Source organism: Poromitra crassiceps (genome assembly GCF_964638095.1).
Source record: "Poromitra crassiceps genome assembly, chromosome: 4".
Classification (NCBI taxonomy): Eukaryota; Metazoa; Chordata; class Actinopteri; order Beryciformes; family Melamphaidae; genus Poromitra; species Poromitra crassiceps.
The window spans coordinates 26,491,578-26,513,392 of NC_139626.1; the positions used below are offsets into that span (position 1 = coordinate 26,491,578).

The 21,815-nt window shown below is 44.8% G+C and overlaps 1 protein-coding gene across 1 annotated transcript in view; it reads left to right on the top strand.

Moving 5' to 3' along the window:
* The window catches only part of LOC310775710 (WD repeat-containing protein 18-like), a gene marked incomplete at its 5' end in the record, with an annotated part of 60,491 nt that overhangs the window by 35,029 nt on the left and 3,647 nt on the right, over window positions 1-21,815 (top strand). Inside the window, 3 exons of the mRNA XM_083635854.1 lie at window positions 14,534-14,611; window positions 17,790-17,878; window positions 20,374-20,427. Coding sequence (XP_083491980.1) covers window positions 14,534-14,611; window positions 17,790-17,878; window positions 20,374-20,427 — 221 coding nt within the window. The remainder of the gene's footprint in view (window positions 1-14,533; window positions 14,612-17,789; window positions 17,879-20,373; window positions 20,428-21,815) is intronic.

Genomic DNA, 21,815 nt, shown 5'->3' on the forward strand with positions numbered 1-21,815 from the left:
ATACTGTAACCACCAGTAACCAGATCTTTGCTGGTTACTGTGTCTTTGCTGCCAATGAGAAAATTGAAGTAGGGAAAATGCTCCTTCCCAACACACACTCCATCATTACTGTAGTGGAATCCCCCCCACTCCTTTCAAACTCACCACAGCAGACCTTTTCCAAACAAACCCCCATCTGATAACATTTTACTGAAACAATCAGTATTTATAGAATCTCCGCTATTTTAGCTGGACCTCCCTTTCTTTATGCTAAAGTTCAGCAAGATTAGATAGTAGTTTGTGTGTGTGTGTGTGTGTGTGTGTGTGTGTGTGTGTGTGTGTGTGTTGTGTGTGTGTGTGTGTGTGTGTGTGTGTGTGTGTGTGTGTGTGTGTGTGTGTGTGTGTGTGTGTGTGTGTGTGCATGTGTGTGTGTGTGTGTGTTTGAGAGAGAGAGAGCGTGCACTTAAGTGTTTCTCCATTGCCATAGTAACAGAGCTGTGTGCGTGGGCGAGCGCTGCATGGCCTTGTGTTATGGTTTTGTTTCCTAGAGCAGTGGTTCTCAAATGGGGGTCCGCGGACCCCCAGGGGTCCGTGGCACTTTGCCAGGGGGTCCGCGAAAAGTTTTCAGTTAAAAAAAAAATGCTACATGTTACTTATTCCTTCTCAAACTACTTCCTACATGGTGCTAGTCTATCAAAATATCTTGGCTGTCATTGATTGTGTTGCATAGTGGTTTTCTGTACTGTTGACAAATTGTGATATTGTAAGTCGCTTTGGACAAAACAAAAGCGTCTGCTAAATGACATAATGTAAATGTAATGTAATAAAAAAAAAATATATATATATATTTTAATTATTTTTTGCAAAATCTTCATAGTTCAACGAAAATAGTTTATGCTTTAAATCTAAAATGGTTCATGGATTACATTCTAATAACAAACCTATCAAATTAAAAATCAAGCACGTTACCGTGGAAACAATTAAGCTTAGCCCAAAATCACAGATCAGAATGAGGGGGTCCCCGGTATATTTATTATTTTTATTTTATCTTGTAAGGGGTCCTTGGCTGAAAAACATTTGAGAACCTCTGTCTTAGAGGTTCTCTTTCCTGCATGGCTGCTGTGTGCCGCCTGCTGTGTGCTGCCTGGCTGCTGTGTGCTGCCTGCCTCCTGTTTGTACCTGCTGTTTGTACCTGCTGTGTGCCGCCTGCCTGCTGTTTGTACCTGCTGTGTGCCACCTGCTGTGTGCCACCTGCCTGCTGTTTGTACCTGCTGTGTGCCACCTGCCTGCTGTTTGTACCTGCTGTGTGCCGCCTGCTGTGTGCCGCCTGCCTGCTGTTTGTACCTGCTGTGTGCCACCTGCTGTGTGCCGCCTGCCTGCTGTTTGTACCTGCTGTGTGCCACCTGCTGTGTGCCGCCTGCCTGCTGTTTGTACCTGCTGTGTGCCGCCTGCTGTGTGCCGCCTGCCTGCTGTTTGTACCTGCTGTGTGCCGCCTGCTGTGTGCCGCCTGCCTGCTGTTTGTACCTGCTGTGTGCCGCCTACTGTGTGCCGCCTGTCTGCTGTTTGTACCTGCTGTGTGCCACCTGCTGTGTGCTACCTGCTGTGTGCCACCTGCTGTGTGTCAACTGCCTGCTGTGTGCCACCTGCTGTGTGCCACCTGCTGTGTGCCGCCTACTGTGTGCCGCCTGTCTGCTGTTTGTACCTGCTGTGTGCTACCTGCTATGTGCCGCCTGCTGTGTGCCACCTGCTGTGTGTCGCCTGCCTGCTGTTTGTACCTGCTGTGTGCTACCTGCTATGTGCCGCCTGCTGTGTGCCACCTACTGTGTGCCGCCTGTCTGCTGTTTGTACCTGCTGTGTGCTACCTGCTATGTGCCGCCTGCTGTGTGCCACCTGCCTGCTGTTTGTACCTGCTGTGTGCTGCCTGCCTGCTGTTTGTACCTGCTGTGTGTCACCTGCCTGCTGTTTGTACCTGCTGTGTGCCGCCTGGCTGCTGTTTGTACCTGCTGTGTGTCACCTGCCTGCTGTTTGTACCTGCTGTGTGCCGCCTGGCTGCTGTTTGTACCTGCTGTGTGCCGCCTGCCTGCTGTTTGTACCTGCTGTGTGCCGCCTGGCTGCTGTTTGTACCTGCTGTGTGCCGCCTGGCTGCTGTTTGTACCTGCTGTGTGCCGCCTGGCTGCTGTTTGTACCTGCTGTGTGTCACCTGCCTGCTGTTTGTACCTGCTGTGTGTCGCCTGCCTGCTGTTTGTACCTGCTGTGTGCCGCCTGCCTGCTGTTTGTACCTGCTGTGTGCCGCCTGGCTGCTGTTTGTACCTGCTGTGTGCCGCCTGGCTGCTGTTTGTACCTGCTGTGTGCCGCCTGCCTGCTGTTTGTACCTGCTGTGTGCCACCTGCCTACTGTTTGTTTGTAAAAGTCATGAGAATCAATTATATTTTAGAGTGTATTTTCTCCCGCAGACTGTGTGGGCGTGTCCCGTCTGCAGCAGGTCTTTTCCTCTCTCTCTCTCGGAGGAGACTGCTCGGAGGAGACCTCTCTCTCCGTGAGAGAGAGAGAGAGAAGGAGAGAGAGAGAGAGAAGGAAAGAGAGATGGAGTGTGTGTGTGTGTGTGTGTGTGTGTGTGTGTGTGTGTGTGTGTGTGTGTGTGTGTGTGTGTGTGTTCGCGCGTTGCGCGGCTGCGCGGCGAGTGCACAGCGCTACTGTGTGTATGTCAGTGTGTGTGTGCGCGCGTGCGTGCATGCGTGTGTGTGATTCGATTAAATCTTATGACGTGATAAGATCATGCATTTTAGCACCACGGGCTCCGCTCTCTTCAATGAGGAAATGGAAATCCAGACCTTGTAGAAAAGTGTCGATTTTTGGGGTTAGGGTTGAAAGTAATTATCTCTCTTTTCTGAGGCACACAATTACTCACATAAGACCCTAAATTTAATAGTTAGAAGGTTTTTGTGGATTTTGGTTTCGAGGGACTTTAATTTTCATTTAAAAGTCCTTAATTTCTGTTCAACAAAAGCTGTGTTAAAGCCCCAAAAGTAAACACATTTGAGCCATTTGAAATATCATCAATTCTGACATCTCTTAGCTACGTAAACATTTATAGTGTATCAGGAAAGGAAAACAACTGTAAACATTCTTTCTTGTTTAGAACCTAGCTAGCTGCAGCACACATCTCCTGAAAAACCATTTATAATGCATCTTTCTTGATTAGCTACACCACAGCGCCATCTCCTGAAGAACATGAATATTGCACCTTTCTTGTGGCTACATCACAGCATCTCCATCACATCTGAAAAACAACCAGTTGGGTGTCATAAGTAAATGAGGTTTAATTGTTTTTTTGTTTGTTTTTCTTGTTTTTTAAGAACTCATCCGCGCCAGTTGAATACCCCTGTTCTAGGTGCTAGTGGCCGGTGTTAGTGGCCATCTTGAATTTCTGGGTCAAAATGATGTCATATGATCAAACTCAAACTGATCCTTGTGGTCAAATTACATGGAAAAGTGTCTTCATTCATGATTCTAGGTGCTCTGGTTCAAAAGTTAATTTTTCAATTTGGCGCCAGCGGCCATATTGGTTTTGGCCCTGTGGCAAGAAAGCCCTGTACTGGATTGTTGGTAGGGACATGGGAGCTGATGTTTTATAAAAGGTCCATAGAAGTCAAACAAATCATCAAATCATGGGAGTTCTAGGTAGAAATACTCAGAACTCTTTTGTGTTTTGTAATTTTGATAGAATAACAATGTTAAAATATATTATAAAACGGCTCTCTCAAATCAAGCAATCTGATTGGTTCACAGCCATTGTATAAATCCAATAACCGAGTCCAATAACCCATGGCCATGGGTTATTGGACTCGGTTATTGGTTGCCATGGCAACTCTCTTACTAAAAGCCTTTGGTTTAAAAAAAAACAAATGGCGGAGACAGCTGTCAGATCCTTGTGAATCGATCTTCGCTTATAACTTTACTAATACTTCGCAGAAAATGATGTTTTGTACAAGAATAGATGCGGGCTAATGTCTTCTTTGCAAAAGAAAGGCTGTTAACCCCGCATTTAACTCCGCATTTAACCCCGTAACGTTAGTTGGTGTCAGCTTTGCAGAGAGCATTCAGCTTCTCAACAAGCGCTGAGAATGCAGCGCTGCGGCTCGAGCTGCCTGTCGGGGTTTCCAGAAAAATCTCAGCTACTCAGAAAGCGCCAGGATTGGCCAATGTCAACTTCAGTCTCCAGAACGATCCAATCAAATCACCCGCATGTTCTTGCGGTCCCGCCTTACAGTAGTGTTTCAACTGACTCTATCAGAATGACATGCCAGTCGGAGTCGGACTTATAGTATTATTATTATTATTATATTATCATACTTGGAAACCGTTTTATAAAAGCAATATAGCACTCGAGCAGCGTGTGTTGTGGAATATATCCTGCTGATAAACTGTTATCCCACTCGGCCTGCGGCCTCGTGGGATAACAGTTTATCAGCAGGATATATTCACCACAACACACTTGCTCTCGTGATATATTGCTTAAATATACACACATTTAGGAAAAGTCAGGGTCCTATAGTTAGTTACATGGGTTTTATGTCAACAAAGTTATTGCATTGCAAAATTTGAAAGCAGTCAAAATGACTGCCTTGGGAGTTCTAGTGTTAAAACCAGGTAAAGGCAACACTTTATCACGATATCCAAAATCTAAGACGATATCTAGTCTCATATCAATATAATATATATATATATATATATATATATATAGGTATTTGGCGTATTGCCCAGCCCTAACTTTGCGTTTGCTTCGCCGATGCTTTGTAGTTTGATTTTGTGGCGTAAACACCATCCAGGAAGCGTGATGCAACAGCAAATAGTTGTGCAATAATCAAATCTGAATGGACTCTGTGTTGATCAAAATCAGAGACAGAAGGCTGCTAATGCAACGGCACAAGTGTCATATGGTTATGAATAAAATATAGCAGTGTCAAACCTAACTGGGCCATTACTCCCTGTCCTTGCTCGAAGTCGGGGATATCTCACATCACTCCTGGTAGCGATGGTAGACAGTAGGGCTGGGTCGGTTTGAAAATTTTAAAACCGGTTCGATATTGCCGTCTAAACCGGATCGAACCGGTATACCGATTTTTTTTGTAATTAACACATTCACTGCCAGCTGTTTTTTTTTTACTGTAGGTAGCTTCTGCCAGAGGGGTTTTTTGAGGATTCTGGCTCATCTTTCAAGACCTGAGGATTCTTTTCTGCTAAGATTTTGTGAACACAAAATATCTAAAAAGAACTAATAGAATGTGTGCTTTCTCTGTCTAAAAGAGTTAGTTTGTAGAGTTAGTAGTTATGTAGGCATTAGCACTTGAATACAGCATGGTTTCAGCGTCTGAAAATTTAAGCTGAGATAAATAGCTTTTTGTGAAATTCGATAGAACAGTCACTTTAACCATTCATTTTTGGCATCAGTAAGACGTCAGACATCTAAACAATAGTTTTGAACAGTAATTTCCTCCATAACAGCAGGAAACACCCCTCTCCTTCAAACTCCTCCCTCCGTGTGTGTTCTTCTTGGCTGCAGCGGGCGTGTCACAAGCTCGTTTCTGTTGCTGCTGTAACCTCGCGTCACCAGGCTCACTGCTTTGCTGCTGCTCCTGTCTGCTGGCGGCCGCTGGGCAAGTCTGGATGGGCTCGCTCGTTTCTTGGAGTTTCGGTTGAGAGCTTTGATGAAGCTTTTGCGATTCTGGTCTTATTTATGCTGCGTGTTTCAAAGTGTGTTCCACCCGTAATCTATTATGCAAATTTGCAATCCCTCACCGCCAGCAATCAGCGCGAAAGCGAAAGCGTTTTCGCCAATCCATTCTACAGTATGAGAATGGTTTCATCGCGCGTTCCCCTGCAGTTTTGGCTCTGCTTTTTCTAGTCTGGGAGAGCACTGTCGCCACTTAGTGGGTCGGTGGAATGGGTTGTACACGTTCGGTGGCTCCAATATTTATATAAGAGATGTAAAAGGGTTAGATGCACATCCCACGGTCAAAAAAAAATAAATCTTTTTTTTGACGTATTAACACGTCATTGGCAGTCAACCGTTGGATTTTTTTTGACGTATTAACACGTTCAGTGCCAGCGACGCCATATGGCGTCATTAGAAATTTACCGTACAGTGCCAGCGACGCCAAATGGCGTCATAACTCCAAATTGTTTTTTTGACGGGGGGGTGTCGATCTAAGCTTCTTACGTCGCCTCTAACAATATTGTAGCTATTGGAGGTCGATAACCTATTTTACAAACCCATTAGGTGGCGACAGCACTCTCCTGATCAGAGAAAAAGGAGCCAAAGACACAGAAATAGTCACTGGGGAAAATGAGGAAATCGCATCGCATCCATCCGTATGCATCGACGTGCCTCCATAAACGAGCACAACGCCAGCTGTGCCCCCAGCAGCAGCATCCGCTGTCACAACTGAGCACTTCCATGTACGCTGCAACAGCACATTCACATAATCAGCATTATTATTCCGAACTGGAAGCATGCCAGCCCGTGACAAACACACGCGGAACCAAAAAGCTGAATGTCGCGCACCATTCACTGTGTGTGCGCAGCAAACTCAGCAGAGACTGAGAGCCACCAGACACATAAGACACACCCAGGAGGCGTGTGCAGTTGAGGGGGGGGGGGGGGGGAGCACGGAGAGCAGCAGAGCAGCATACACTTCACCCAGACAGACCCAGACATCAGAAAATTAGCTTCAGAGTCAGAGATGTGCTTGAAATGTTTAATTTCACAAAAGGCTCGTTATCTCAGCTCGTAGAAAAAAAGGTATGTTTTTCGTTCAATCAAGCTATCTTCTCCGGCTCATAACTAAAGAACGGAAAATGGGATCAATAAACTTTTTTTTGCAGGTGATAGAAGAGAGTCTCATCGTTATTTGTGCGTGTTCAGTGTTTACATAGTAATTATTAAAAAAATTATATGACTGTTTTAAAATGCATTGCGGCCTATGTGGCACAGCAAGCAACCTTTTGCCCAAGGGCCGTGGCACTGAAAGTGTTAACACGTCATTGGCAGTGAACGTGTTAAAAAAAAAAAAAAAAAAAAAAAAAAAATTAAGCAGGGCTCCCGAGTGTGGCCCATAACTGTCTGTAGTGCAACTTCAGTCCACCTGATAGCGATAATACACCTCTAAGCTGGTATTGTCACTAGGCATGGGTCGGTTTGAACATTTTGAAACCGGTTCGATATTCCCCAAAAAACCGTATCAAAGCGGCTGCAGTTGGTGGCGATAATGCACCTCTAAGCTGGTATGCTGCCAACCAGCACGAACACTGAATACAAATAAGCAGAACCTTTTAACTGTAACAACACACTGTTTTTATTTCTCATAACTATTCAGCTTAACTTTTCTTCAAACATCAACATAATAAACAAAATAAGACTTTTGCCTACTAGTGCAACTTGAGAAGAGGCTAATATACGAACAATAGTGCAATCAGAATGGACTGGCAAAAAAAAAAAAAGTAGGTTTTTTCGGTTCGCACGTGATCAAACCGGTTTGGGCTCGTACACCGAACCGAACCGGTAAAACCGGAAATCGACCCATGCCTAGTAGACAGTAAGGGAAGGTTGGCTGACCAATGAGCATGCAGGTAGACAGTAAGGGAAGGTTGGCTGACCAATGACCATGCAGGTAGACAGCAAGGAAAGATTGGCTGACCAATGAGCATGCTGTTTTTCCAGCAATGCCAGCATATTTGTACCATCGCACACATTCACTCATACCAGTGCGGCCACAGTCATCTTTTTTTTTTTTTTCCTGAACATTATTTTTGGGGCATTTTTGCCTTTATTTTGATAGGACAGTAGGCAGAGAGCAAAGGTGGGGAGAGAGAGAGGGGATGACAGACGGCAAAGGACCTCGGGTCGGATTCGAACCCGCGTTGGCCACGCGAAGGACCGAGCCTCCGTCGTACGCGTGCTACCAGGTGAGCCGCCATGACGCACGGCAGCCACAGACTTCTGATACCCCAATATGAACAGAAATCAGTTATACTGTTAACTGATTACCACTGTTTCCAGGATTACAGTAGGAGGAAAACTGGCTGGAGGGGGGCTTAAAGTGCATATTTAACTGAGTTGAAGATTTAGAAAAGTGGTTTTGACTGCTAACCATCCGGCACATCAGACAATCACAATAAAAAACAATTTCCCTGAGCTAAGTTGATTACACGATATTTTCCTGCATTAATATCCTCTCTCACTGTATTGATTTGTCGATGACAAGCTAAGGGAGAGAAATTGAGGCATTTGGGGCCTGTGATTGAAGGGTTTGCGATGGTGTTGTACATCACATGCGAAGGCACATCCTCTCTCCATAAGCCTGGTTGCCAGTTATCCTCTCCATGCGTGTCATTTGAGCTGATGGGATTGGCTCGGTTGTCTCCACTGCAGCGCCAAACAGGGTAGAGCTGGCCAAAAAGTCCCAAATGAAATAAGAGCCCTTATATCTTTGTGCCTATTGTTTCTATGTTGACAGTAAAGGGCTAATTGTGCTCAAATGCTGCGGTGAGTACGGACATAGGAGAGACCTTCTTCTCTGCCCCCATCTTTGCTGGTCATGCCTTTTTACATCCACTTTTCTTTTTGCCTTTTTACCAGCAGGACAGACGATGGAAAAGTTCTGCCACTGTATAGAGCCAAGTTAAACTCTGCAGAGCCACCAAAAGAGTTCATGAAACAAGAAAAAATCATGAAACATTCACAAAAGCAATTTTTTTTTGTCTCTATTTTGTTAACACATTCAGTGCCAAGGACGTCTGTGCACGTCCTAAAAAAAAGTAACGTTCAGTGCCAAGGACGTCTGTGGACGTCCTAAAATCATAATTCATATTATTCCATAATTCTGCTGTTTAAGGTCGTACCCAGCCAGTGAGCATGAATCCCTTCAAGGGATCACACGGCGCCACCTTAAACATCGTCACAGGAGCTGCTCCACCCACCTCAGATCCTTTACTTTGTACAGGAGACAGCGGAGAAAGCCGTGGAAACCGATGCATGCTTTCTGCTAGAGCCGTATATATTGCTCCGTCTACAGCGAGAGTGGGCTCGGCTGCATCCGCGCTCACAACTGAGCTCTTATGCTTCTATCTATCTCCACACGATCCGAAGCCGAACGGGCCAAGCCTTTTCGTTCAGTCGCGTTTGCCAGCGCGCATCATTTCCTTGATGCCCATCAAGGAAATGATGCGCGCAGCAAAGCTGGGATCTGTCCGGGGCAAAAACGAGTCGAGAAAGCAAACTCTGTGCGTGTGGGAGGAGCCCGCAGCTCAGAGGTGGAGAGGGGGGGGGGGGGGGGGGAAGAGGGGTGTGTGGCTGCACAGAAACCACACCACACGCCACCACATCAGAAAACACCAGCCAGAGTCAGTGAATGTGCTCGAAATTAGAGTGCAAAAGGTATTCATAAAAGGGGCTATATCTTGGAAAGAAAAAAAAAACGACAGAAAACCCTTGAAAGTGCACTTTTTTGAGAGGCTGTAATTTCATAATGGAACTGTCTAGAAACAAAATTTCTTCTTTGGAAGAAGCAGGAGTGTTCAATCTTTCATTAAAGTCCAGCCCTGTTAATATAGCCATAATAGAAAAAATTCTATAGCTGTTTTCAACTGAATGGAAGTGAATCTGGCACAGGCTCCAGACAATTTTACTGAAGCGCTGTGGCACTGAATGTGTTAATGAAAGCTTGTGCCTGCTGTTTTTAATTGGCATGCAAGATGAGCTACATAACAAATGATTGGAAAAAGATTCACATTTGAGCCCTAATGCTTTTAATCTCTTAATGCTAAGACAGCTCTGCGCCCACTGTGCATTAGGCATGGGTCGGTTTGAAACCGGTTCGATATTCCCCCAAAAAACGTATCAAACCGGTATATCGAATTTTACAATATATATATATATATATATATATATATATATATATATATATATTAAAAGATATATATATATATATATTTTTTTTTAGTGTAGCCCATAAATGACTGTAATGCGACTGCAGTTGGTGGCGATAATGCATCTCTAAGCTGGTATGCCAACCAGCACTAACACTGAATAAAAATAAGCAGAACCATTTAACTGTAACAACACACTGTTTTTATGTTTGGGCTCGTACACCGAACCGAACCGGTAAAACCGGAAATCGACCCATGCCTACTGTGCATGTGTGCCACTGTGTTACGGGAAGATTGGTGCTTCCCAACTATACGCTACCCTTCCGCTCAAAGTTCAAATTGTTTAACTCATTGAGTGCCAATGACGACTTTAGTCGTCAATTCGGATAGTAACGTTGAGTGCAATGACGACTAAAGTCGTCAATTGCGTTTTTTGACGGTGGGACGTGGGTCAAAGCCAGATCCATCTCCTGTGAAAGTATGGTGCATGTTGAATGTGTAAAAGCTATTTTAGGGACCCATTAGGTGGCGACAGTGCTCTCCAGATTAGAGAAAGGCGAGGAAAAAAGAGAGAAGAAGTCATGAGGAAACGGAAATCGCATCGATATGCATGAAGCATAACATTAGCTGTGCCTGTGAACAGCAGTCAATCTGCTGCCACAATTGAGCCCCTCCGTCTCCGCTGCGATAGCCCCTCCATATGATTTAGTTGCCGACACCAGCGTCTTTCTGAAAAGTTACATTATTCTCAGCTGGGAGCCGGCGACACGCTGTGAAAAAGTGGGGGGATGCAGCGCACTTTTCAGTGCAGACAGAGCAAACGCAGAGCAAGCAGCAGAGCCCCAGAGACACTCCCACGGAGGAGGAGGAGGGGGGTGGGGCACGCAGGGCAGTATACAACCATTGACAGTAAACACAGACCCAGACAGCAGCAGGCTCGATAGACAGAGAGACAGGCAAACAAGCTAGAATATCTGATGCCCACCAGCAGTAAATCAAGACCAGCAAGAAGATGTAGGGTCTGCGCACGCAGGGGCCAGCGCTGCTGGTTGCAGCTAAAAGATATTATTTGGCCAAACAAAATTCCTTTGTTTTCACTGTTTTATTGAAGGAAATTATTTTTGAGGTGTCATTACATCAGAAAATATTAGCTTCAGAGTCAATGATGTGCTTGAAATGCTTCATTTCACAAAAGGCGGAATATCTCAGCTTCTAAATTGAAACGTGTGTTTTTGCTAAAATCAACCTATCTTCTCCGGCTGATAACTAAAGAACGGAAAATGATATCAATAAACTTTTTTTTGCAGATGATAGAAGAGAGTCTCATCGTTCTTTGTGCGTGTTCGGTGTTTACATAGTAATATCACACAATATTCTGTGGGCCTCGAGAAATCACTGAAAACGCTCTGAAACTCTGGCACTGGGAGCGTCCGTTCTCCAAAAGTGGCTGGCACTCAATGAGTTAAACTTTGACCTCCTTACCGCTGAACTTTCTCCGCTCTACCTCGTAGGGAGAGAAGAGAAGATGGTTATCATGTGAATGCAGCTACAGAGGGTATGTACGTGACGTCACAGAGGCAGAAGTCACTGCGTGGTCATGCCCACTGAGTGGCAGCAAGACTGAGTGGCAGCATAGAGACAGTCGGCATGTGTGGGAACTAGAGATGTAACGGTATGAAAATTTCACATCACGATTATCATGACCAAAATTATCACGGTTATCGTATTATCACGGTATTCGTAAAAGATTGCTGACAATGTTCAAAAAGTACTGAGAGACTGACTGAAATCATTTTACAACGTTTTATATTGAAAACTGTTGCCAACTTTGGTTGATGATGGACAGTATTTACAATGTTTTTCAAAGCACTGTAATGTGTTTTAATGATAATGAAAATTTGAAACGGTACGGTTATCATAAGGAATTTTATCACGGTTATCATTAGAACCGGTTATCGTTACATCCCTAGTGGGAACGCCCACAAAATGTTATACGGCTGGTGTGCAAGTGGGGTAAAACCGCCGATATATCTCAATGGGCTGACTCACCAAAGGAAGGTGCTGTGGCTCTAAACTACAGGTTTGGGGATTCTAGAGCAGAACACAAGACGTCTGTTCAGATGTGCGTTTACTGCGGTGGTTAAATCCCCGATCGTGTCTGCCTGGGCTGGGCTATCAGCTAAATTGTAACTTTGCTGAATGGATAGAACGGGGGATTTACCCCAGCCAGGCTGAGCCAGCTAACCCAGCGTCTATGACGAGACATCGCCTCAACCAATTGAGCTTGATGCAGTAATCAGTAGGGGTGTCACAATATATCGTCCCACGAAATTTCGCGATAGTAAAACGTCACGATATGTATCGTTGAGATGAAATCTCATATCGCCAAAAAAAAAAAAAAAAAAATTCTTCCAAAAAATAGACTAAGAAACGTCTTTGTTTGTTGAAGTTCAATGTGTGGAAAGTAGTTCAGTTGAACAAGTCTCTGAAGAGACACATGAGAAGTTATACAGGAGAGAAACCATTCAATTGAGTTTCTGGCAAAACTGTTTACGGTACTTGACAGGAAAAACTGAAGATGCATAAAAAATAGATTAAGAAAAGTCTTGTTGTTTGAGTTTGAAGAAAAACTGAAGATGCATAATGAGAATTTATACTGCTGAGAAACCTTTTAGTTCAAAGTAAATCTAAGTGACGGTGTACAGTAACTCATTCTATTTCAAGATAAGCCTTATCTCCAATCTCATGTTTTTTCTAGTTGTTATTGTAATAACAATTTCCCACAACAGCATGTTTTGTATTTGTGCATTTCAAATAAAATACTACTTTTCCAGTCATATATTGTCATTATTCAAGTTTAAAAAAATATTGTTAAAATCGTATCGTATCGTATCGTTATCGTGAACCCAGTATCGTGATACGTATCGTATCGTGAACTGAGTGTATCGTGACACCCCTAGTAATCAGCCTTGATAAATGACACCTGCTGCACCAAACAACAGGGAGGAACCTGCTGAATGTTTTGCCACTCCGGTGGGAAAGTGACGTCAGTGCATACCTTCTATAGACTGGTCAGCAGGACATACGGCTGTTGTTGGGATGGCTCTTCTTCCACCCCAGGCTGGTATAAATCAGGTCTTTCTACCACAGCGCTGTGGTATTTAAGAGCCTAATTCAGCAGCCTGGGCAACTGGAAGTGAAAGACTGAAGTAGAGGGTCAGCAAACACAAGGCCAGACTGCAGGAGAAAGTTGACAGCATGGTTAAATGCATCGATGATGTCGCTGGGGTTAACGACTCCCTTGCTGCACGTCAGACCGAAGGAGACACACGCATCTCTGCCCTGGAGGATGCCGTCTGCTGGGGAACCTGTCCGCGCTGGACAAACTGAATGCAGAGCTGACATCAAAGGTTACAGATTTGGAGGGTCGCTACAGGTGGGATTTTAAACCTCAGGGAGTTTGTTGAGGGGAGCGATGATCTTACATACTTTTGAAGAGTTTATCTCCAAAATGTTGGAGCTGTGGACGTCGCCATGATAATGTCCACAGCCAGATGCAAAGAGAATCTCCACTGCAAGGGCCAGCCTCTCCACCTCACTCCTGACACCCCCCTCCAGTGCTCTGTGCAGCGCAGAGGGCTGTTAACCCAATATGTTCTGAGCTTATTAACACGTTCACAGTCGATTTTTTTTTTTGACGGTGGGACGTTGATCTAACCCTTTTACGTCTCCTATACCAATATTGGAGGTATTGAATGTGTATAATCTATTTTACCGACCCACTGAGTGGCGACATGTCTCTCCACAGTAGAAAGAGGCGAGCCAAAACTGGAGGGAAAAGCGCGAGGAAGCCGTTCTCATACAGTAAAATGGATGGCGAAAACGCTTTCACTTTCGCGCTGACGCACAGCGGTGGCAACGGTGGGGGGTTCCAAGAATAGACTGGATGCACACTTTGAAACACGCACCATAAATAAGCCCAGAATCGCAAGAGCTTCATCAGAGCTCTCAACCGGACCGCCAAGAAACGAGCGAAACCCATCCAGCGAGCCCCATCCAGACTGCCAGGCAGCAGCAACTCGTTTGTCACAGACCCGCTGCAGAGCCAAGGAGGGCGGAGGAGAACGCCCACGGAGGGAGGAGTTGGAAGCAGAGGGGGGTTGGCAGTGAATGTGTTAAAAAGGGCATCCATAAGACAACTTATACACTTTTATAATTAATACTCGTACACTGTACAGTGTAAGGCAGTGCTTCACTGTATATGCACTATAAGCTATGTTTGCTAACAGTTCAGTTGCTAACATTAGCTAACATGCCAGCTAGCCAAACATTACTGTGGAGGAGATGATGGCAGCTGAATAACAAAGAAAGGAAACATTAAGCCAGAGAGCTGTTCAAACTCATCATTAAACCAAATCTGGACCAAACACAATCTGCTCTTATTTTCCACTGACCATTTTTGAATCACTAATTCCGACCAAAACATACAAGTGCCCGCAAATAGTTTCCTTGTAACATTCAAACACACACACACACACACACACACACACACACGGTCGACACAGTTTTATAGCGTTATGTAAATGTTGACCAGCATTTGTCCTCTGATCTCATCGCTTCATTTCAGAAACGACGTGGGAGAGACCGTCCAGCACGCCCGGGACGCCCAAAACCCCCCTCCGACACAAGAACTCTCTACCAGCAGGTATTACAAATGTCTCTCTCCACCCTGAGTCTATATACCACTTGAGCTTTGTATAGTGCCCCAGGGCTGTGAACGCTTCTAGAATTCCATAGTGGCACAAAAAGCGGCTCGCTCACACACTTCCTGTGACTAATTTTATCTGTAGCTCCGACTGGAGAACTAAGGCCTCCTCTGTCTTTCTGTTGGCACCGCTCCGCAAGTAAGGTTTGTCAGATGTCTCCCAGTGTCAGAAGTGGTCGAGCGCCAGCAGCACTTTAATTCATTTGTTTCCCTTCTATCATGCAGTGAAGGCAGCGTCTGAACGTATAGTTTTGCCTCAAACTTACAAACCTGAACTCCCACGCATACCCAGACGTCATCATCCAGTGTTGTAGTCAAGTCACTATATCTTAGGGCTGGGCGATGTGGGCAAAAATGTTATCACGATATGTTTTCTTATATTGATCGATGTCGATATTTATCACGATATATATTTATTAATAATAATAATGTTCAATTTACAGTTTTAAGATCAGTATTCTCCTTAGACCCCAAAGAAACCAGAAGGTTAATTATGGTTTATATATTTATTGTCAGAATTGATAGGTGACAAAACACTCAATCTCCCGTCCCAGCACTCGGTCCACCATCTTTTGACGTGACCCCCATCTTGTAGGCGACTCCTGCGACTCCTTGCTTGCTAACCTGCAGTCACTTGACACTGGTGGATTTGACTCACTCGGTGCTCTGTTGGAGGGATACTCTTGGTTCGATTACTCTTGCCTGTAGCGCGTGTCTCTCTAGAGCTAAGCGACCACCCGTGCTCGGAGTTATATCTGTACTAGAATAACACAAAGTCACAACAGGTATGCGGGGAACTGCGATAGCAGTTAGGATGAAATTCAGACAGGGTGAGTCAGCTGAGGCTGGTAACATAACGTTATGAAGCAGAAGCAGAATCTATCAGTACTCGGTGGCCTCACGTGTTGTTTACGTCTGTGTTCGTGTGCGCGTGTGTGTGTTCTGGCAATCGTTATCTTGTAGGCTACAGCCCGCTGTGCAACACGCTGCTCAGTGCTCACACTCATTCATTTGCGCTACTGTTTTTAGTAGTCACAGGGCCCTATTCTCCCACAGGCCTTCGGCACTAAAACGGGCCTTAACCGCAAAAAAACGTGCCTTGCGCCTGTTTTGGGACGATATCAATATGGCTTTACGCTGCCAAATGCGCTTTAGGCCGAATGGGCGTGGCGCAGTCCCAGAATGGGCCAAAGTGGGCGTGTCGGCCTTAAATCTCGGCGTACTGATATCTTGGCACCTGCCTTAAATTTAGCGCTTTGCGCCTTTGAAAACCAGGCCTATTCAGTGCGCCAGTGCTCTTCTGCTGCCTCTCCCCTGTCACCCTTCTCTGTCTCTCTCTGAAACCAGGCCTATTCAGTGCGCCAGTGCTCTTCTTCCTCTTCTCTGTCACCCTTCTCTCTCTCTCTCTGACTCCCTAGCTTAGACAGGCACAACACACTTCCCATATAGGAAAAATAAATTGTAAGTTGTCTGGCCTGTCCCAGCATGCATTGTGCTTCTCTATTTCGCTACTAAATAGCAACCAAATGAGGCGAAATAGATATAAAAGGTCGATCTAAATTAATGTGTAATGGTAACACAACCTGCAATTGTACACATTTCAATATTGGACCAAATAAAACATCGAAATGAAACACCACCCTATGTGAAACATATATGTCCTCTTGAGCCTATATATACCCTGTGTGGATTTAACGTGATTTAGATAAGTGACAGCGGAACGCGCTGCGGAACGCCTTCTACTGTCATGTGCTATACTGTGATGTCCGCTCCAATAACTTGGCCCAACCTCACATTTAGTTTTACAATAAAAACACATTTATGCAATGACTTTACATAATGTAGGGTATATTTATGTACATCATTCTACCTGCAGCAGGGGAGAGAAAACGATATCGTTCTGGACAAACTTTCACCAATATAAAATTAATCTCATCATATAGGGATAGGCTATATTTTTCTAGCTGATGCATTTAGAACATTCTTTTCACTTTGATCTTGCTATAGTGTAGCGTATTTACATGCTTGCAGTATTTAAACTGCAGAATAATAGCCTATAATGACAGACAGACTGGATGAAGGGCTTTCGTCTGGTTTTGCGGGATCACTGGAATTGGAGCTAAAAAGGCAAGCGTGGGATTCGTTTATTGCAGTTATCCAATGAGCATGACGGTGCATAATTTTACGCTTAAAAGGCGTGGTTGTAATGGTTGAGGCTGCGTCTAGCGCCAGCACGACGATATCAAGTGCGCTGGTCCACGCCCACTGATTTGCGCTGCTCCAGGCGCTCGGCCTAGAAACAGCGCCGATGCAACGATAGGGACCACAGCCTCCAGAGAGACTTTACGCGTTGTGACGTAAAATGAGCTGCGGAAGTTCTGCTGGAGAGGCAGAATCTGCTCCGATGCGCAGAAGAATCGCCTTGAGAGCCTTAATGACTTGCAGGTGGTGGGGACGGGGTTTCTGCAGACAGGAGCAGGAGCATTTTTTCCATGAGGTAGACAGAGAGAGAAGGCAAAACACTGCCCATGTGCTTATATGGGCAGTGTTTAGATTATATATATATGATACAAAGTGGGTTGATTACCGGTAAAGCCATCCTTTAAGGCTCATTTATACTCCATCTTCATACGAAAATAAATGCGTCTATTTCAAACGGTAATCGTCGCTGCCCACATACTTCCATGCGTCTTTCACGTTGGTATCATGTTAAGCAATACATCCACCAGTAGGCAGTAGAGAGTCAAATGTGTGTGTGTGTGTGTGTGGTTCTGCTCCGTTTCATGCGTATCCGTAAGCTTTCAGAGGACGGACAGAAATACGCACAGAATTACGGACAGGTTCTGTCTGTCCCTTTGCTTTTTCATGTTAGCTAAACAAGTCAATAATCTCTTGACAAATTGCCATTAATCTCGGGTCTGTTTTCGACCTCCTGTCTCCGCCCCATTAAAGACATTTATCGGGTCATAAAGAGAAGTGAATTTTCCCCAGGATCAAATAGACGCAGCGGAAGTTTACAGCGGGACACCTCATCTGCAGACACTGAGCAATAAATGAGTTTTCTATTTCTTCTTCACTCTCTCCCGCTCTCCTCACTCTCCTCACTTTCCCTCTCCAGTGAATGGATTTCACTCAGGCGGGAGTCCCTTGCATCATGTGGAGCATTCGCACAACAGTCTGGTGAGAAAGACCAGTACAGAACCACAGGTAAGGCTGTCTGCCACTTATTTCCTACCTCCTCCTCAACACGCTGCAATGGTGTCTCCCTGAAACCTCCTCAAAGCCCCTTGGGTGTCCCCGTACCCCACTTTGAGAGCCGCTGTCCGAGTCACGGCACCTCCTCTTCCTCCGCAATTCATTGTCTTTAATGCCCGCCTCACACACTTTTTGCCTCAGGCTGTTCAGATCTTGCTTTGTTTAGGCCAGGGGTCCCCAATTAGTTTTCCCCAAGGGCCAAATTATGCTGAGGGCCGAGGGCCAAGTGGGTTGGGTGCCGGTGACCTTAGGTTGAAGCTAGATTTAGAGGAACAGTAGGATTAGATGGTTATGATGTCATTATTCAATCTTAACCATCAATAGCTCCTTTTCTCACTCACTCCCATGTCCCCACCTGCTCTCCCTGCAGGGCTTGAAATTAACTTTTTTTTTAATCACCAGCCAATATGGCTGCTAGATTTTAAAGTTATTAGCCAATTACAATTTCCACTAGCCAAGTGCACCTCCTGATATCACCGTGTTGGTGTCGTTCCTGGATCAACATTTGTTCCACGTACGGCCCGGGAAAACCCGCCCCCGAACTCATTTGATTGGTCGCCGCTATTGCTTCTTCCTTAAAACGTGCGTCAAGGGAAATTTTTTGGGTTCAGATTAGGGTTAGGGTGTGAAAAAAGTGCAGCTGTCGGCGAGCTCGGTCCTATGGCTAAATGGATAAGGTGCACGCCTTCCAATCTGAGAACTGGGGTTCAACCCCCGGTCGAACCACAATTTTTTTTATAAAATCATTTGGTTTAGGCACGTACAACAATGTGGTTAGGGTTAGGGTTTGGGTCTGGTCGTCGTTAGATAAGAAAACCCTAACCCTAATCTTAAACACATCTTTTTTTACTTGTCGCACGTTTTCAGGAAGAAGCAATTGCGGCGACCAATCAAATGAGTTCGGGGCAGGCTTTTCCCGGCCCGTACTAGGAGCAAATGTTGGTCCAGGAACGACACCAACACGGCGATATTAGGACGTGCGGGGGGTCATAGCCAGGTCAGTACAGTCAGTGTGTGGGCCGGTAGCAGCACAGTAGCACAGAGCGAACAGTATTTTACATGTTGCGTTCAGGTGGACTGTAAAAATTTTATTGTTTATTTTTTCATAAATGCCAGCATGGGCCACATGCGGCCTGTGGACCACTATTTGGGGAACTCTGGTTGAGGCTGTCCTTCACCACATGTGAATAACAATGCTACCTTGTAGCGCCTGCTGCAGGATATGATGACTCATGTATCTCTCTTACTGTCTGCAGACGCCTCCAAAGATACAGTCATACATGTTGCCATTTGTTGGGCGTCTGGGTAGTGTAGAGGTAGAAGCACATGTATAGAGAGCTTTCATGACCCAAAGTAACCTCTTGCTGTCTTCTAATGTGAGCAGTGAGCACGCAGGATCGAATCCCGCCTGGAACAAAGTATGACATGATCGAATCTGGTCTGGAACAAAGTTCTGATGGTGTTTTAACTTTTTTTCATACAGCTACCATCCACCACAGTAGGGGTGGGCAATTTTTTTTTTCCTGAGGGCCATACTGACACATCAAGTAAGCGAAGGGCCACACATTGGAGATTATACCTGCCAACCAACATTCCTGATTATTGCGGGAGTCTCCCTTTTTTTAACCCTCTCTCCCATTGTCATTGGTAATTTCTTGTTAATCTCCTGATATAATAGTGATACAAATCCAATGGCTGTCGCAGATGAGATTTATTAACTTTATTAACATAATTCTGCCTTTTATTGAGTTTTTGGGGGTCGTTTTTGTTTTTCTTTGAGTCTGGCCCTGGGGCCGCATTTTGCCCCAGGCTCCAGGGCCGCAAGAAATGACTGTAAAACAGTGACTGTAAAACCCAGCATCTATTGAGGTATTTGGTCAAAAATATTGTGATGTTATTTCTGCCCATATCGCCTAGCCCTAGCGCTCCTACACACACAGAGCCATTCAAGTATATATATAAATGCCAGGCCAGCCTGCAACCGATGATTCAGTCTATCCCCCTTTTTATTTCTAAAAAGTGCTCTGTCCTTCTCTTTCCATGGCATGGCCAGTGTGGGATGTACTCTCTCTCTCTCCCTCCTCACTCCCTCTCTCTCTCTATAGCTATCCCTTTTCTCTCACTTTAAGTTTATACTTCTTTCCTCATTGCTCTCTCCCCTCATACACTCGCACAATGAAGAATTACCTCAGGGTGCACGCACACACACACACACACCACACACAAATCCAACCCTCCCTGCTCTGCACAGCAGCAGCAGCGGGAGCAGCCAGACGGATGCTAATATAGAGGAAAACTGTGTGTGTGTGTGTGTGTGTGTATGTGTGTGTGTGTGTGTGTGTGTGTGTGTGTGTGTGTGTGTGTGTGTGTGTGTGTGTGTGTGCGTATGTGAGCGATCATGTCTGACACGGAGGAGGGTTTTGACGGAGTGTCCTACCTCTCCACAGAGCCCTGGATCGACGTCACCCACCAGGAAACACAACAAGGAGACCTCTCTCACGGTGAGTAACTAACCATAACTCTCAACTCCAGCTCTCACCCATACATATCAAGTATATCACTCTCATACATATATATATATATACTATATATATAATATATATATATATATATACTGTGTGTGTATATATATATATGTGTGTGTGTGTGTGTGTGTGTGTGTGTGTGTGTGTGTGTGTGTGTGTGTGTGTGTGTGTGTGTGTGTGTGTGTGTGTGTGTGTGTGTGTGTATATATACATACATACATACATACAGTATATATATGAATAAATAAAATAAAAATAGAACCACAAAAGCTGCATAACAGCAATAATATCCCCATGGACAGGGTGGATAGACAAGAGTGAATGAACAGTCGGTAATTGCTTCTTTACTTGATGTGTGTTCTCTGTCTGAGCTGGCCAGATGAGAGTGTTGCCAAAGCAACAGAGTGTGGATCTATCTTGAATACCAAGGTGTGTGTGTGTGTGTGTGTGTGTGTGTGTGTGTGTGTGTGTGTGTGTGTGTGTGTGTGTGTGTGTGTGTGTGTGTGTGTGTGTGTGTGTGTGTGTGTGTGTGTGTGTGTGTGTGTGTGTGTGTGTGTGTGTGTGTACAGTAGGGAGTGTGTGTGTACAGTAGGGAGTGTGTGTGGATATTTCTTTATATAAACTATCTGTCTTACAGTGGAGGTTATTAATATAGTACAAGGGAGGATGATCCTGCCTTATTTTTTACAAGAGATGGGGGATTTTATATAATATTTTTTTTTTATAAAATATCAATCAAATGTGTTTTTTCTGAATAACATGCATGGTATTCATCATATTCTTCAAATGCTTCGACAGTGACACCTGTAGGGCACTGATGGAGCGGCATGCAGACAGAGTCTGTGCCAATGGGTCTCTCTGTCGTGCCCACAGGGGTACGCTACAATAACTTTACCCCCTTGGGCATTTCTTTCTTTGGTAATTTATCTCATGCTAAACTATGATTGGTTGAAAAACACATGCAATTCACAGGGAACAGTGAAGCCTCAACCGCCCTCACCAATCACTACCAATCAATTAATTTATTCAACCAAATTGGTTGTTGATTGGATAGATTGCTAAGATTGACATTGTATTGTCCAATGATGAATGAGTCTCAAAATCTTGTTGAATCCAGCTCCATTTGTCTACTATAGGAAGTGATGACATCAAGATTCCACTTTGCTGTGACGACCTGACACAGTAATAGATAGATTTACACGACAGTAGCAGCATATTATATTTTCCCCTTCCTCTTTTTATTTATTTTTATCAAGCAGTAAGTTAGCTCACAAGCCAGACAGTCGATGCATTGTATTACGCGAGCCAACACGACTTTCTACAACACGAGTTTAGAGCGGGCGGCCGCGGTACGCGCGGACACT